Below are 18,913 nucleotides of genomic sequence, written 5' to 3'. Positions count from 1 at the left end.
AAATTTTTGAATGAGAAATTAACTTGAGCTATAAACGTTCACCTAAAGCACAATTAAAAACAAACAAAAAACACCTTTCCTTGAGTTGGAATGAACTCAATGCAATTGGTTTTTTTTTTTTTTTTTTTTGATCTGACATAGGAGGAGACTGAAATCAGTTAAAACTTTCTCTCACTCTGAGAGGGAATACTTTTATGTTATCCTGTAACTTATTTTTTATTTTTTTAATTCAAGCAGCTGGAAGCCTCCAAATAAAACCAAAGACAGACTTGAATCAGGTTCCTGTCACTGAACCTCATAATGTCAGGGAACTTGCTGGAAGAGAGTTCAAAGAAGGGTAAATGAATAGGTGATTTCTTAAGCCCTCCTCCCTCCATTTCTGGAATTTAGGTATGCTCCAATTCAAGTAGCTTGTCCATACCACCCCCCGTTACCCCAAACTTGAGACTCTCGAACCTGCTAGGAGTATTTACTCTGCCTTTGGGGGAGCATCACCCATAATTCTCATTTCCTTTTACAGTGGTCAGGATCTTCCTTTGTTGTGGCATTAATCTTCCCAGGGGGGAAAAAGTCAGTTGGATTCCTATACACCGATAAAGAGAACTACAAAAAGAAAATCAGGAAAGCAATACCATTTATAATAGCCCCTAAAAAAAAAAAAAAAAAAGAATAAATCTAACCAGGAACATAAAAGACATATACAAATAAAACTACAAAACACTACTGCAAGAAACCAAACAAGAATGACATAAATGGAAAAACATATGATGCCCATGGATATGTGGACTCAACATTGTGAGAATGACAATTCTACCCAAAGCAATCTAAAAATACTAAGCAGTCCTGATCCAAACACCAAGAGCTTTCTATAATGAGATGGAAAAACTAACCATTAACTTTATAGGGAAAAGAAAGAGGCCCCAGATAAGTACAGCACTACTTAAGAAGAAGAAGAATGAAGTAGGAGGACTCGCACTACCTGACTTCAGAACCTACTATATATCCATGGTAGTCAAAACAGCCTGGCACTGGTACAATGACAGACAGACATTGTCCAATGGAACAGTATCAAGAACTCAGATGTAAATCCATCTACCTGTGGTCACCTGACCTTCAACAAAGGCCCAAAGTCCATTAAATGGGAAAAAGACAATCTTTTTAAGAAACGGTGCTGATAAAATCAGATGTCCATCTGTAAAAAAACGAAACAGGACTCATATGTCACACCATACACAAAAGCTAATTCAAAATGGATCAAAGACCTAAATGTAAAACCAAAAATTATAAAGATCATGGAAGAAAAAATAGGGTCAACACTTGGAGTGCTAATACATGGCATAAATAGGATAAATCCAGTGCCGTCGAGTCGATTCTGACTCATAGCGACCCTATAGGACAGAGTAGAACTGCCCTGCATAGAGTTTCCAAGGAGCGCCTGGTGGATTCGAACTGCCGACACTTTGGTTAGCAGCCGTAGCACTTAACCACTGTTAATAAATAGGATACAAACCATAATTAACAGTATACAAGCACCAGAAGATAAGATAAACAACTAGGATCTTCTAAATATTGAACAGTTATGCTCATCAAAAGACTTCACCAAAAATGTAAAAAGAGACCCTAAGGACTGGGAAAAAATTTTGGCTATGACAAATCAGACAAAGGTCTAATCTCTAAAATCTACAGGAATATCCAACACCTATACACAAAAAGACAAATAATCCAATTAAGAAATGGATAAAGGATATAAACAGACACTTTACCATAGCAGACATTCAGGTGGCTAACGGACACGAGAAAATGCTCACTAGCCATTAGAGAAATGCAAATCAAAACTACAATGAGATACCATCTCAGGCCAACATTACTGGCATGAATCAAAAAAAACAGAAAATAACAAACACTGGAGTGGCTGTGGGAAGACTGAAACTCTTATGCACTGCTGGTGGGAATACATACTAGAGGAATAAGAGCCGTAACATGAATAGATAGATGCACACTCATGTTCACTGCAGCACTATTCACAATAGCAAAAAGATGGAAACAACTTAAGCGCCAATCAACAGAGGAATGGACAAACTATGGCACGTACACACAATGGAATACTACACAACAATAAAGAACAATGATAAATCTGTGAAACTCCTCACAATATAGATGAATCTAGAGGGCATTATGCTAAGTGAAATAAGTCAATCACAAAAGGACAAATACTGTATGAAACCACGACTATGAAAACTCATGAAAAGGTTTACACATAATCTTTGATGGTTATTAGGGAGGGGAGTTGAGGGGATGGAAAAACACTAACCAGACAATAGATAAGTGGCAACAGTGGAACAGAATGGAGAACCCAGATGTCAATTCATCCATCTACAGTCACCTGATCTTTAACAAACTCCCTAAGTCCATTAAATGGGGAAAAGACAATCTTTTTAAGCAATGGTACTGGCAAAGCTGGATGTCCACCTGTAAAAAAATGAAACAGAACCTATACTTCACATCATATACAAAAACTAATTCAATATGGAACAAGGACGTAAACATAAAACCCAAAACTGTAAAGATCAGAGAAGAAAAATATAGGGTCAACGCTAGGAGCTCTAATATACTGCATAATAGGATACAAACCATAACTAACAATACACAAATACCAGGAGATAAGCTACATAACTGGGATCTTCTAAAAATTAAACACTTACACTCATCCAAAGACTTCACCGAAAAAGTAGCATCTGGAGTCTTAAAAGCTTGTGAGTGGCCATCTAAAATACTCTACCTGTCCTGCCACATCTGGAAAGCAGAATGAAGATGATCAAAGACACAAAAGAAAGATTAGTCCAAAGGACTAATGGACCACAACTACCACAGCCTCCACCAGACTGAGTCCAGCACAACTAGATGGTACCCTGCTACCATCACTGACTGCTCTGACAAGAATCACGATACAGGGTTCCGGACAGAGCTGGAGACAAACACAGAACAAAATTCTAACTCACAAAAAAAGACAGACTTACTGGCCTTAAACTCCAAAAATATGCCACCGGATACCATTTTAACTCAGTACTGAAATCACTCCTGAGGTTCACCCTTCAGCCAAAGATTAGACAGGCCCGTAAAACAAAATGAGACTAAATGGGCACACTAGCCCAGGGTCAAGGATGAAAAGGCAGGAGGGGACAGGAAAGCTGGTTAATAGGGAACTCAAGGTTGAGAAGAGGAGTGTTGACATGTCATGGGGTTGGCAACCAATGTCACAAAACAGTATGTGTATTACTTGTATAATGAGTAACTAATTTGCTCTGTAAACCTTCATCTAAAACACAATAAAAAAAACACCTTTTTTTAAAAAAATTATGTGGTTTTGCTAGGGTATGGATATTTTATGCCAAGGAGAAATTATTCTCCTGAAATAATCTCCATGGAGTAAAATCATTATGTACTATGAAATTATTTTTGCATGGTTTCTTTTAGATCTGTCCACATAAAGTGTGGTCTGTGGGCTGGTTATAGTTTCAAAACTGGTATCCATCCGTGATGAGATGAGTATTGAAGCTGAAAATGTCTTTTAGGAACTTTAATAGCAACTTGAGAGTAATCTATATGTGTTGAAATGAACAATAAAAATTTTAGGCTTCCATTTTGTATGTCTTTTTAAATTCTCATTTGTCTAGTAATTAATTTGCATTATAAAAGTACTGATTTTTGAAGTACTGGCAATTTTTTAAAAATTGGTCTTTCATTACAGATAGTTTGAGAAGCACTCAAACAGATTATTTAAGCGGTTGTATAAATGAAATGAGAATCCTAGTGGAGCCCCAACAGCTGGAAACCAAACCCATTGCTGTGGAGTTGATCCTGACTCATAATGACCCTAAAGGACAGAGTAGAACTGCCCCATGTGGTTTCCAAGGAGAGGCTGATGGAGTGGAAATGCAGTGTTTTGGTTAGCCAGCTGAATTCTTAACCACTGCACCACCAGGGTTCCAATGGAGCCACAAGTATACCTAAAATGGACTGTCAAAAAATTAGAGATTAAAAACACAAAATTTAAGCTTTATGCTATAGCAAACTTGCCTAACATTAATACTTTCATTGTTCTGAAAATACTTACTTTGAACATAGCTGGCTATAAAATCTGCTTTTTCTATTAAAAAAAATCAGTTAGGAATAAAAACCTGTGTGGCTTAAATATTACCTTAAAATAATCTTTACCATCTTTGAATTTGGAAACTCGAGCCTAAACTATGATGATGTGAAATCTGCCATGCATAAAACATTCACACTCTCATTTCTTAAAGAACTTTACATATATGGAAAACAAAATGATCAAATAATCCTTTAAATTAGTTTTAGAGTATTCAAAGGAAAAACCAGATACATTTCACAAGATGCATTTTTCAACTACATTATTCAGAAACAAAGAAGTGATTTCTTTTTTAATTTATTTTGTTGTCATTGAAAAGTGATTTCTTAATAATCATTTTTTCATTAGGTGTATTTTGGATGCTTAATATAGTTCAAATCTTTGAAACATACCAACAAAAAAGGAATAAAGTCATTTCTATCATAAACTCAGACATTATGGATTTTTTTTTAAGGATGTATGGAGAACCCAGAGCAAAGCAGTCATGAAGGAAAGAAAACAAAAACCTGTATGATCTAGGGGCAAATGAATTAGATTTGCCAGGTGTGGGACCTTCTAATCACATTCTCATTGTTTTGTTTATTATTAGCTGCTGTCTCATCAGCCCCTGACTCATGTCGACACCACGCACGGTGGAATGAAAAGCTGCCTGGTCCTGCGCCATCCCCATGATCAGTTGCAGGTCAGACTGCTGTGATCCATAGTTTTTATTGGCTAATTTTCAGAAGCAGATCGCCAGGCCTTTCTTTATAGTCCATCTTAGCCTGGAAGGGCCACTGAAACCTGCTCAGCATCACAGCAACATGCAAGCCTCCAGTGACAGATGGGTGGTGGCTGTACATGAGGTGCACTGGCTGGGAAACCAACTCTGGTCTCCCACATGGAAGGTGAGAACTCTGTCACTGAACCACCACTGCCTCACTCACGTTCTCACATGGGGTCTCAGTCCTCTGGATAAAATGGCTGGAATACATTGTGTGATCAAGATGACTGTCTTGATAACAGTTTTATAACATGACACAAGATTTAGGAGCCTCAGAGTTCACATAGTTAAGACTTTAGCTGGTCATGAATCACCTACTTAATATTGCTTTAAGTTATGTGAACTCTTGAGACAAGCAGCAGGCTAAATTCCTACAAGAGCCTACCTACACAGGACTATCTTTTAACTGGACACAGGCAAGTTCCTGAGCTACTGGGTCAGTCTTTTGGTTTCCTGGATGATGGAGAGGGAGCTCTCATAAAAACTGTATTCCTGATGGGAATGCAACAAGGAATGCTCTATACAAAGAGAAATGCAGGAAAACTCTGTTGTAACCAGTGTGAAGGAACAAACATCAGACTTGTTCAAAAAGGGGGGAAATGAAGATACATACACACACATAAATGTGTGAAGAGCTTTAGAATACGATTTCTAAAACTATGCTTAAGACCAACTGCCAATCTTTCTCTGACCCCCTTTGTTTTCAACACTGGAATGATTTCTAGCATTGGTTGTTTTCAGGTCCAGATATGAGATACCTTCCACTCTACTGAGTTTGAGGAGAGTAATAGCCAGAAAGCCTTCTTCAGTTTAGTTCAGTGAAGTGAACTTAGGGGAGGGGACAATGTTTTTTAGACAAAGCCATGTTAGGCCTTTCAAGGCCCCAAGAACTGTGAAAAGATTATGGTGGTTCCTCCAAAACACATCAAAATAAACTGCATTTTTCAAAATCACACAAAGCTTATCAAAAAATCTAAAACTGAACCAGATGCCTTTGAGTTGACTCCAACCCATGGCGACCCCATGTGTGTCAGAGTAGAACTGTGCTCCATAGGGTTTTCAGTAGCTGTGATCTTTTGAAATTAGATCACCAGGCACCTGGTATGGATTGAATTGTGTCCCCTGCAAAATGTGTGTCAACTTGGGTAGGCCATGATTCCCAGTATTGTGTGGTTGTCCATGATTTTGTGATCTAATATAATTTTATGTGTTATAAATTCTAACCTCTATGCTATTAATGATGCAGGATTAGAGGTAATTACGTTAAAGAGGTAGGATACAATACAATCTACAGGATTAAGCTGTACCTTGAGTCAATCTCTTTTGTGATATAAAAGACAGAGCTGAGCAGAGATGAGAAGGACCTTATTACTACCAAGCAAGAAGAGCCAAGGGTGGAGCGTGTTCTTCTGATCTGGGATCTCTGTGCTGAGAAGCTCCCAGACAAGGGGAAGATAGATACAAGGACCTTCCCCCAGAGCCAACAGAGAGGTAAAGCCTTCCCCTAGAGCCAGCACCCTGATTTCAGACTTCTAGCCTCCTAAACTGTGAGAGAATAAATTTCTATTTGCCAAAACCACCCACTTGTGGTGTTTCTGTTACAGCAGTACTAGGTAACCAAACCATAAACCTCTCCATTAGTAGTCTAGCACTTAACCCACCACCCAGGGACTCCACAAAGCTTTCATGCATGCTGAAATTAAAATATCTCTTTTCTTAGATTTTTCTGATTACAACATTTTGATGAGTTCAATAAACGTGAACCTCCCTCTCTTCTTTCTCTTTTGGGGTTGAGGAAGCCCCTTTCTGGTGTCCTGTCATTTTCCATCAACTGAGACATATCAGTTTAACTTTTTAATAAGCTACAACATCAGGAAGAAACCTCACCTGGAGTCTCCACTCTGCGGTAGTGATAAGGGTTAATGCACACCTCTTTCTGCTTCGAGCCAAATGGGAATTCACAGCACTCCAGTGGCTTCAACTCATGGTGGGACTGAAGATCAGGCCAACGCCACACTCGGCAATAAATGACATGGGGCAAACCCTTGCGGTGGGACACCTGCAGCCGTCCATCCAATGACCGGGGAATTGTGACACACTTGCTGGGCTGCCCCGGACAGCTGAGGGCCCTCTCCAGCTCATCCATGGCTCCTTTCTTCTTCTTTAATTTCTTCACTAAAGAGTCTACCGCCTTCTCTGCCCACTTTTCCTCTTCATCTCCTTGTTTCCAGCCTAGCAGTCTCTTTACTGCTGGGCTGGTGAAGGAGAACAGAGAGCTGATGGGGGTGCTGGAATGCATAAGGGGTGGACTAATGGCATCCAGTGCACAGAAACATGAGAGACCACCCTCAGGGCCCACAGGGCCCGGCAGAAAGAATCAGCAAGCAACTCTCAAGCAGTGTCATTGCACAAATCTTTCTGTTCTTCTGGATGCAAGTGTCACTGATTTAAGTTGGCAAGTGTGTTGACTTTCTCCTAAGCCCTTGAATAGCAGTAACTCTGGAAAAAACAAGACAAGACTTTAATTAGATTAATCAGTATAATTTTCAAAGAAGGTTAAAGTTGAACATAAAGAAGGAAACAACTGTAGTCTTCTTTGACTCTTCCCTCTCCTTTGTGTACCATGTCCAAGTCTTGGTAACTTTGTTTTCAAAACGTCTTTCAGATTTTGTCCCTTTGTCTCCATTTCTATCAACACCTGAGAACTTACCACTCACCTAGATAGCTTATTTCAACACCTCTGAAATAGCTTCTCTCCTTCCCCTCTCTTCCAATTCTAATCCAGTTACTCGCCAAAAAACTTTCATGAAGCCATTTTTCTATTTAAGAAATGGCAGTCACTCCTTGCCCAGCCAGGTTTCCCAAGTACAAACTGCTCTCTTTCTCGGTTTCTAGGGCTTCCTTAAACAACTTGCTCTTTCTTCTTTTTTTCTCATTTAGTTTGCACAAGTAATCCATTTTCATTGTGGAAAATATATATATAAGTGGAAAGTAAAAAAATTAGGATTAGTAATAATCTCACCACTCAGGGATTAGTGACTGCTAATATACATTCTTCAAACGTAGTTCTCCAGGTGTGATCTAAGGGCCTTGGGAATTCCTGAGAGCCTTTCAGTGGGGCTGTTAGTTTCTCTCTTTTCTAATTACGTATCTGTGTGAGGCTGGCGATCTACTTCTGAAAATTAGCCAATGAAGTCTTATGGATCACAACAGACCATTGTCCAACTTGCTTGTCATCAGGAGGGATCAATCACTGGAGGAGGACATCATGTTTGGTAAAGTAGAGGGCCAATGAGGGCACTGGAGATCCTCAGTGAGATGGATTGGCACAATAGCCGCCAAGATGGAATTGAACATGCCAGTGATGGTGAGGATGACACAGGTCTGGGCAATGTTCTCCTTTAGTTGTGCATAAGGTGACCATGAGTTGGTGTCAACTTGATGACACCTATCTAGCAGAAGACATCTATATGCAGAAGCAGATATGAGAATCTAGTTGTCACCTATTAAAAACCTATTAAAGCAGATATTAAAGAGATTTGCAAAGATGTAAAACAATGACATGATTTTTAATACATTTTAGGGAAAACATAGGGTTATTTTGAAAACAAATTATTTATGTAATATGTAGTGAGTTTATTATGGTTTTTAGATGAATCAAGTAGTTTAAATTCTCAGTTTTAATTTCTAAGACAGAAAAAAATGATAGATATAACCTGCATAAGCAAACTCTTTGGGTTCTCAAAGACATGACACCAAAAAAAATTTGCGAATTGCTTTTCCAGAAGTCAGTCATAGTCACGTGCATACCTAACCGCATACACATTACTACTGCTGTCACATTTGTTGTTCTCCCTGAAAATGTGCTGAGTTCTTCTTTGCCCTCTTATCCCAAGGAGACATTCTTTTCTAGTTTTTTCATAGTCTTATTTAAATTTTCTGAGATATAGTGGCATTTCCTCTCCTGTGAAGTAGTTGGCTTAAATAAAACCTGTTCCTTCCAGATTTTAGAAACCAGGTACCTCATCAATGTTTAAAATGGCTGTTGGTAACACTTTGGAGGAAACTGACTCATTTTAGTATCCTGGAATCAATCTAGCTCATAATCTCTAACAGTCACTTGTTTAATATGCATTAAACGTAATTTTATACAAACTTCTTCTTAAAAAAAAAAATAAAAAACTAAACCCAGTGCCGTCGAGTCGATTCTGACTCATAGTGACCCTACAGGACAGAGTAGAACTGCCCTATAGAGTTTCCAAGGAGCGCCTGGTGGATTTGAACTGCTGACCCTTTGGTTAGCAGCCATAGCACTTAACCACTACGCCACCAGGGTTTCCTAAAGAAGGTGCTATATAAACACTTGCTATTATTATCATTATCAGGCACCTCCTGTGAGGAGGCCGGAAGCCTGGTTACACAAAAATTGATTACATTTAATAAGTATGAACCAAAATTTATATCACTTTAGGCCTCGTATGGACTTTATTTAGCATTGTATAGAGAGGTAAACTATGATGAAGAGAAGACTTGAGGACTTGAAAGTTGTTCTTTCTCATTCAGCAGTTTGGCTTACCCTCAATTTGGAAACGTTGATTTTGTGGCTTGACAATCATAAATTTATATAATTAAGTCTTTTGTCTAAGCTCTGCTTACTTAATCTAGACAGGCTGCCTTAAAGCAACAGTGTTAAAACGGGGTTTACAGAGTTTGGAGAACAGGAAGTAGCATGACACAGAATAATCTGAAGCCAAAAAATGTTTTAAATTCTGCTTAGTTTCACATGGGATTTGTTATTAGTAAACTGTGGCATAAATCTTTAAACTTAGGTCAGTAGTAAAGAAAAGTTCTTTATAAAAATGTTTAGCAGAAGAATGGCATCTGGGGTCTTAAACACTAGCGCGCGGCCATCTATGATGCATCAATTTGTCTCAACCCACCTGAAGCAAAGGAGAAAGAACACCAAAGACATAAGGTAATTACCAGCCCAAGAGACAGAAAGGGCCACATAAACCAGAGATTACATCAGCCTTCTCAAAAAAAGAAAAAAAGAGACCAGGAGAACTACATGGTGCTCGACCACAACTGATGACTGCCCTGACAGGGAACACAATAGAGAACCCCTGAGGGAGCAGAACAGTGGGATACAGACCCCAAATTCTCCTAAAAAGACCAAACTTTATGGTCTGACTGAGACTGGAAGGACCTGGGAGGTCATGGTCCCCAGACCTTCTGTTAGCCCAAGACAGGAAGCATTCCCAAAGCCAACTCTTCAGACAGGGATTGGACTGGACTATGGGACAGAGAGTGATGTTGGTGAGGAGTGAACTTCTTGGATCAAGTAGACACATGAGATTATGTGGGCAGCTCCTGTCTGCATGGAAGATGAGAGGGCAGAGGGGGTCAGAAGCTAGCCAAATGGACACGAAAATAAAGAGTGGAAAGGAGTGTGCTATCTCAGGGGGAGAGCAACTAGGAGTATATAGCAAGGTATATATAAAGTTTTGTATGAGAAACTGACTTGATTTGTAAACTTTCACTTAAAGCACAATAAAAATTTAAACAAAACAAAACAAAATGTTTAGCAGAATTAAACATTCCTTTCAAAAAGCTGTTGCTCCATGAAACAAGTAACAATTCTCTGAACCATGGTTGTTTTTTAAACTGTGGGTTCCCATCTATTAATGGCATGTGAAATCAATTTACTGGGCCAAAATGACTTCTGTAAAAACAGAAGACTATATCGAAGAGCAGCAAACATAAAAAGAATAAATATTTCATTAAAGTTTTTCATTCAGAGGTTTGTGTTTTGCATGAGAGAGTGAATGTATGCATGTTCAGCATCACAAGGCAAAATTTAGTTGTTAGTGTGTATTTGAAACAGTATCTCTAAACCATATATTTTCTCAAATTGTATTGGGGCCGAGGATGCAGTGGTGGCTAGTGGTACAACTCTTGCCTTTCATGCAGGAGACCGCAGTTTGATTCCCAGCCAATGCACTTCATGAGCTGCCACCACTCATTTGTCCCTGAAGGCTTGCATGTTGCTATGATGCTGAAGAGGTTTCAGTGGAACTTACAGACTAAAAGGGACTAAGAAGAAAGGGCTGGCGATCAACTTCCAAAGATCAGTCAATGAAAACTCCATGGATTTTCATGTGCTACAATTGTAAAAAAAAAAATCTCTGGGGGAAAAAAAACCCCAACTCTATGGATCACAATGGTCTGATCCCATTGTGCATGAAGTCACCATGAGTCGGGGCCAACTTGACAGCAGCTAACAACAACAGTGATAACAGCCAATATTTCTAAGATTCAGCCATGAGGAGAGGCTTTCAGGAATAACCACTTCCCTTTGTCCCTTGGGGAAATTTCAGATGGTTCAGAATCTAGGGTCTCATCTACAGTCAGACTGGTACTCTGCAGTCTGATCTCGCTGCTGCATTTCAAATCATTGTAACAGCCTAAGGTGTCTCTGAAACACAGCTCCTGATCTATCAAACAAGCCTTTGGATTGCGGGAGGCCCTGAGGGGTCAAATGCAGATTCTCAGAGGGATAAACACTAAATTCATCACAGTAGCTTCTGAGTAAAGAAGAAAATACAAAATCCATGGATGGCTAATACATTATTCTCTATACTTGTTCATATAAAAGGTATATTTTTTAATAAAAAAGAAAGTATGAAAAAATGAATCAAACCTGGAATCTCAATAACACTAAGGCCTCAGGGTCTTGTCTATGTTAATAATCTCTATTTGCTCATATGGCACAATTTCAGATTCATGAAGGTTATTCCATATTCATTCCTACAATGTTTTGCCTACTAACAGGACAAAGAGCCTCCTTGTTTATCTCCTGCTGGCCATAATACTGAGATTCAATAGTGCAGGCCTTCCCCATCTCAGTACCTAAGTTTATTCAGTAATGTCTACCTGACTTAGGACAGGCTTCTCACTGCCAAATAATTTAAGTGTACATAAACTCAACGCTCCAACCTGCCATGGCCTCCTGATAACACCACTGCCCAGGCAGAAGGTGACCACAATAATTAAAATAGAACACTCTCAAAGGTCATTCAAAAACACCTTTGCAAAACCAAGAGGAAAGGAGGTTAATGTTGCTTGGAGTTATTTCATTCCTATAAAGTACAGATAAAAAAACAAATTAAAACAATATAGAGAAAAACAAACAAACAAAAAAACTCATTGCCATTGAGTTGACTCCAACTCACAGTGACCCTAGGGAACAGAACTCCCCTACAGGGTTTCCAAGGAGTGGCTGGTGGATTTGAACTGCTGACTTTTTGGTTAACAGCCACTGTACCGACAGGGCTCCATGAAAAAAATAAGCAAAAATAAATAAAAATTAACCAGCGAGGCGGGGCCAACATGGCAGAGTAGTCAGACACTTCCGGTGATCCCTCTTACAACAAAGACCAAAAAAAAACAAGCGAAACGATTATATTTATGAACAGCTAGCAGCCCTCAGCATCAAAGGCAAAGTTAGAAAACGGCCTGAGCAGCAGGGGGAAGGACAGACAGTTCAGAAGTGGAGAGGAGTTGCCGGACCTGAATCGCCAGGAACCCTCAGGCACCATTCCCTGGAGCGACCGTGGCAGGGCTGGCAGTAGGGATCCAGACATGATTTCCTCAGGGAGGGAAAGCGAGACACACAGCCTACTCATACTGCTGGAATGAGTGAAAAATGGTGCTCTCGGCAGAAGCTAAGTACTTGCATTTATTTTACCACACCCCTAGCCCCCAAGCCGGCTTCAGTGGCTATCGATTTCCCTGGGTCTCAGATAGGCCCTGCTCAGCATCCTGAGCCTTGGAGAAGGAATAAATTCACAATTGGGGGAAAAGATAATCTGCCAGCTCCACTATGCTGAGGAGCTCGGGACAGAAGCGGCTCCTGTCTAGGCATAAATGGTCCATGGACTTGAATACCATTCCCCCGTGCATGGACCTGAGTGGGCCTATTTCAGGAGAATGGGCCCTGACTGGCAGACGCCAATTGTTTCAGCTGTGTGGTGGAGAGGTAAATGTTTGATATTTGACAAGGCTTTGCCTATTAAACACGGTCCTCACCTACACACATCAGGGACCTAAGGACTGCTAGCTCTACCCACATGACCAAGACACCTGCGACAGGGGTCCAGGGATAAGTGGTACTTCCCAGTCCTTACAACCAAAAGCACTGGGTGGCCACGGTCCATCTGCAGAACCCACGCGCCTGTGTGCTCTAGGGAACAAGGATGCACTTTTGTCACAGACACTAGGGGGACGGTTCTCAGCCTGCTGCCTTGTTCAGAGCGCATGACCCTCTGCTGCAACCAGATACCTGTACCTACACCAATGACCCCTGCCCTCTAAGACAGTGGGACAGAGTCTGTACCACACACTTGATGACCAACTACCTGGACACCTGAGCTGAATCCATATAAAAAAATTCAATGGACTCCTAGGCTCATATATCTGATAAGAACTCTAGCCATCTGGTGACAGGACATTAGAGCTTCCAAGGAAAAATAAGCTAGTCCACCCAAGCAGCCTATTTCAACATATAAAAACAAAACAAAGCAAGAAGCTAGGATACAGTAAGCAAACATAAACAAATACAATAACTTATAGAGGGCTTGGAGACAAAAGTCAATACCAAATCACATAAAGAAGCAGACCATGATCACTTCAACAAGTTCTCAAACCAAAGAATCAAGGAATCTTCCGGATGAAGGTGCCTTCCTGGAATTACCAGATGCAGAATACAAAAGATTAATACACAGAACACTTCAACACATCAGGAAGAGTTCAGGCAAAATGCAGAACACACAGATAAAGCAGCTGAAGAAATTAAAAAGGTTATTCAAGAACATGATGAAAAATAAGCTGCAAGAATCCACAGAGAGACAGCAATCAGAAATTCAGAAGATTAACAATAAAACTACAGAATTAGACAACTCAATAGAAAGTCAGAGAAGCAGAATTGAGGAAGTGGAAGGCAGAATTAGTGAAACTGATGATAAAACAACTGGGACCAATATATTCGAAGAAAGATGAGATTAAAGAACAAAAAAATGAAGAAACCCTAAGAATCATGGGAATCTATCAAGAGAAATAACCTACGAGTGATTGGAATACCAGAACACGGAGGGATAACAGAAAATACAGACAGAATTGTTGAAGATTTATTGGCAGAAAACATCTCTGACATTGTGGAAGATGAGATATCTATCCAAGATGCTCATCGAACTCCACATAAGATACATTTCAAAAGAAAGTCACCAAGACGTATTATAATCACACTTGTCAAAACCAAATATAAAGAGAGAATTTGAAGAGTGGCTAGTGATAAACAAAATGTCACCTACAAAAGAGAACCAGTAAGAATAAGCTTGGACTACTCGGTAGAAACCATGCAGGCAAGAAGGCAATGGAATGACTTATATAAAGCATTGAAGGAAAAAAAACGCTAGCCAAGATTCATATATCCAGCAAAACTCTCTCTCAAACATGAAGGTGAAATTAGGACATTTCCAGATAAACAGACCAAAAAAAACCCAAACCCACTGCCATCGAGTCAATTCCGACTCATAGCGACCCTATAGAAAAGAGTAGAACTGCCCCATAGAGTTTCCAAGGAGCGCCTGGTGGACTCGAACTGCTGATCTTTTGGGTAGCAGCCGTAGCACTTAACCACTATGCCTCCAGGGTTTCCGAGATAAACAGAAGTTTAGCGAATTTGTAAAAACCAAACCAAAACTACAAAAAATACTAAAGGGAGTTCTCTGGTTAGAAAATCAATAATATCAGATATCAGCTCAAAACTAGAACACAAGACAGAGTAACCAGATGTCAACCCAGAAAGGGAAATCACAAAAATAAATGAAGATAAAAAACAATCAAAACAGGGAAACAGCGATGTCTTTATGTAAAAGAAGAAAGGGAAATCACAAAAATAAATGAAGATAAAAAACAATCAAAACAGGGAAACAGCGATGTCTTTATGTAAAAGAAGACAACATTAAGGACTAATAAATGTTGTCATAGAGCTTTCATATGGAGAGCAAGTCAAGGTGATATTAAGAAAGAAAAGTTAGGTTTAAACTTAGAAAAATAGGGGTGAACATTAAGGTAACCACAAAAAGGAGATTAATAATCCTACTCATCGAAATAAAATACAAGAAAAAAGAAAAAGACTCAGCAGAAACAAAATCAACAACAACGAATAAGAGGAAAAGACAATATACAAAGACAAACAACTCAGCACAAAAAAATTAAGTGGGAAAAAGAAACTGTCAACAACACACACACAAAGACTTCAAAACGACAGCACTAAATCATGCCTATCCATTATTACGCTGAATGTAAATAGAATAAATGCACCAATAAAGAGACAGAGAGTCACAGAATGGATAAAAAAGCACCATCCGTCTATAGGCTGCCTACAAAAGCAACGCCTTAGAGACACAAACCAAAACTGAAAGGATGGAAAAAAAATATATCAAGCAAACAACAAAGAACAGCAGGAGCTGGAATACTAATTTCTGACAAAATAGACTTTAAAGTTAAATCCATCACAAAGGATAAGGGAGGACACTATATAATGATTAAAGGGACAATATATCAGGAGGATATAACCATATTAAATACTTATGCACCCAATGACAGGGCTCCAAGATACATAAAACAAACTCTAACAGCACCGAAAAGTGAGACAGACAGCTCCACAATAATAATACGAGACTTCAACACACCACTTTTGGTGAAGGACAGGACATCCAAAAAGCAGCTCAATAAAGACAAGGAAGATCTAAATGCCACAATCAACCACCTTGACCTCATAGACACATACAGAACACTCCATTCAAGAGCAGCTGAGTATACTTTCTTTTCTAGAGCACATGTAACATTCTCTAGAATAGACCACATATTAGATCATACAGCAAGCCTTAGCAGAATCTAAAACAATGAAATATTACAAAGCATCTTCCCTGACTATAAGGCCATAAAAGTAGAAACTAGTAACAGAAAAACCGGGAAAAAGAAATCAAACACTTGGAAACTGAACAATACCCTGCTCAAGAACAACTGGGTTATAGAAGACATTAAGGACGGAATAAAGAAATTCATAGACTCCAATGGGAATGAAAACACTTCCTATTAGAACCTTTGGGACACAGCTCACAGAGCTCACAGGTCAATTTATATCAATAAATGAACAGATCTGAAAAGAAGAAAGGGCCAAAATCAAAGAATTATCCCAAAAACATGAACAAACAGAAAGAGAGGACAAAAGAAACCCTCAGGCACCAGAAGAAACCAAATGATAAAAATTAGAAAGGAATTAAATGAAATAGAGAATTGAAAGAGTTAACAAGACCAAAAGCTGGTTCTTTGAAAAAAAAAAAATTACAAAATTGATAAACCATTGGCCAAACTGACAAAAGAAAACCAGGAGAGGAAGCAAATAACCCGAATATGAAATGAGATGGGTGATATCACAACAGACCCAGCTGAAACTAAAAGAATCATACCAGATTACTATGAAAAGTTGTACTCTAACAATTTGAAAACCTAGAAGAAATGGATGAAATTCTAGAAACACACTACCTACCTAAACTAACACAAACAGAGGTAGAACAACTGAACAAGCTCATAAAACAAAAGAAGTGACTGAAAAGGTAATTAAAAAACTCCCAACAAAAAAATACCCTGGCCCGGATGGCTTCACTGGAGAGTTCTACCAAACTTTCAGAGAAGAGTTAATACCACTACTACTAAGGGTATTTCAGGGCACAGAAATACTTTCATTCTATGAAGCAAAAAAAAAAAAAAAAAATTTTTTTTTTTTTTTTTTTATGAAGCCAGCATATCCCTGGTACCAAAACCAGGTAAAGACACCACCAAAAAAGAAAACTACAGACCTATATCCCTCATGAACTTAGATGCAAATATCCTCAACAAAATTCCAGCCAATAGAATTCAACAACATATCAAAAAAATACTTTACCATGACCAAGTGGGATTCATACTAGGTATGCGGCGATGGTCCAACATTAGAAAAACAATATAATCCATCACATAAATAAAAGACAAAATCCACATGATCTTATCAATTGATGCATAAAAGGCATTTGACAAAGTTCAACACCCATTATTGACAAAAACTCTCAGCAAAATAGGAATAGAAGGAAAATTCCTCAACATAATAAAGGGCATTTATACACAAAGCCAACAGCCAACATTATCCTAAATAGAGAGTCTGAAAGCATTCCTCTTGAGATCGGGAACCACACAAGGATGCCCTTTATCACCACTCTTATTCAACATTGTGCTGGAGATCCCAGCCAGAGTAATTAGGCTAGATAAAGAAATAAAGGGCATCCAGACTGATAAGAAAGAAGTAAAAATATCTCTATTTGTGGATGATATGATCTTATAAAGAGGAAACCCTAAAGAATCCTCAAGAAAACTACTGAAATAATAGAATAGTTCAGCAGAGTTTCAGGATACAAGATAAATATACGAAAATCAGTTGGATTCCTCTACACCAACAAAAAGAACATCAAAGAGGACATAACCAAATCAGTACCATTTACAGTAGCCCCCAAGAAGATAAAATACTTAGGAATAAATTTTACCAGAGATGTAAAAGTCTTATACAAAGAAAACTACAATACACTTCTGCAAGAAACCAAAAAAGACCTACAGAAGTGGAAAAACATACCTTGCTCATGGATAGGAAGACTTACATTTATAAAAAAATGTCTATTCTACCAAAAGCGATCTATACATTTAATGAAATTCCAATCCAAATTCCAACAACATTCTTTAATGAGATGCAGAAACAAATCACCAACTTCATGTGGAAGAGAAAGAGGCCCCAGATAACTAAAGCATTACTGAAAAAGAAGAACAAAGTGGGAGGCCTCACACTACCTGATTTTAGAACGTATTATACTGCCACAGTAGTCAAAACAGCCTGATACTGATACAACAGACACATAGACCAATGGAACAGAATAGAGAATCCAGACATAAATCCATACACATACGTGGATGTTGATATTTGACAAAGGCCCAAAGTCAGTTAAATGGGGAAAAGACTGTCTCCTTAACAAATGGTGCTGGCGTAACTGGATATCCATTTGCAAAAAAATGAAACAAGACCCATCCCCCACAGCATGCACAAAAACTAACTCAAAATCGTTCAAAGACCTAAATATAAAATCTGAAATGATAAAGACTGTGGAAGAAAAAATACGGACAATGCTAGGAGCCCTAGTACACGGCATAAACAGTATACAAAACATTACTAACAATGCACAAACACCAGAAGAGAAACTAGATAACTGGGATCTCCTAAAAATCAATCACCTATGCTTATCCAAAGACTTCACCAAAAGAGTAAAAAGATTCCCTGTATATTGGGAAGGAGTTTTTAGTTACGACATTTCTTATCAGAATCTGATCTCTAAAATCTACATGATACTGCAAAAACTCAACTACAAAAAGACAAATAACCCAATTAAAAATCAGACAAAGGATATGAACAGGCACTTCACTACAGATTATATTCAGGTAGCTAACAGATACATGAGGAAATGCTCAGGATCATTAGCCATTAGAGAAATGCAAATCAAAACTACAACGAGATTCCATCGCACTCCAACAAGGCTCGCATTAATCCAAAAAACACAAAATAATAATAAATGTTGGAGAGGTTGTGGAGAGGCTGGAACACTTATACACTGCTGGTGGGAATGTAAAATGCTACAACCACTTTGGAAATCTATTTGGCGCTGCCTTCAAAAGCTAGAAATAGAACTACCGTAAGATCCAGCAATCCCACTCCTTGGAATATATCCTAGAGAAACAAGAGCCTTTACAAGAACAGATATATGCACACCCATGTTCACTGCAGCACTGTTTACAATAGCAAATAATGGAGTCAACCGAGGTGTCCATCACGGATGAATGGATAAATTATGGTACATTCACAC

At 38.8% G+C, this 18,913-nt stretch overlaps 1 protein-coding gene across 7 annotated transcripts in view; it reads right to left on the bottom strand.

Annotated features, from left to right (window-relative positions):
* SMAD9 (SMAD family member 9) overlaps positions 1-18,913 on the bottom strand; it is a 201,996-nt gene that overhangs the window by 88,184 nt on the left and 94,899 nt on the right. For 6 of the 7 annotated variants that reach the window (XR_002786430.2, XM_010592667.3, XM_064270246.1 and 3 more), the window contains one exon: positions 6,798-7,409. Coding sequence is in view for 6 of the 7 variants with exons in the window: in XM_010592667.3 (XP_010590969.1) it covers positions 6,798-7,209 (412 nt within the window). In the remaining variant the exon portion in view is untranslated. Of the gene's footprint in view, positions 1-6,797; positions 7,410-7,932; positions 9,098-18,913 lie in introns of those variants that run through there. The other variant, XM_023551376.2, reaches the window with a different exon arrangement.

This window comes from Loxodonta africana, chromosome 17, assembly GCF_030014295.1.
Source record: "Loxodonta africana isolate mLoxAfr1 chromosome 17, mLoxAfr1.hap2, whole genome shotgun sequence".
NCBI classification, from domain to species: domain Eukaryota; kingdom Metazoa; phylum Chordata; class Mammalia; order Proboscidea; family Elephantidae; genus Loxodonta; species Loxodonta africana.
This window is presented reverse-complemented; position numbering and strand designations above follow the sequence as displayed.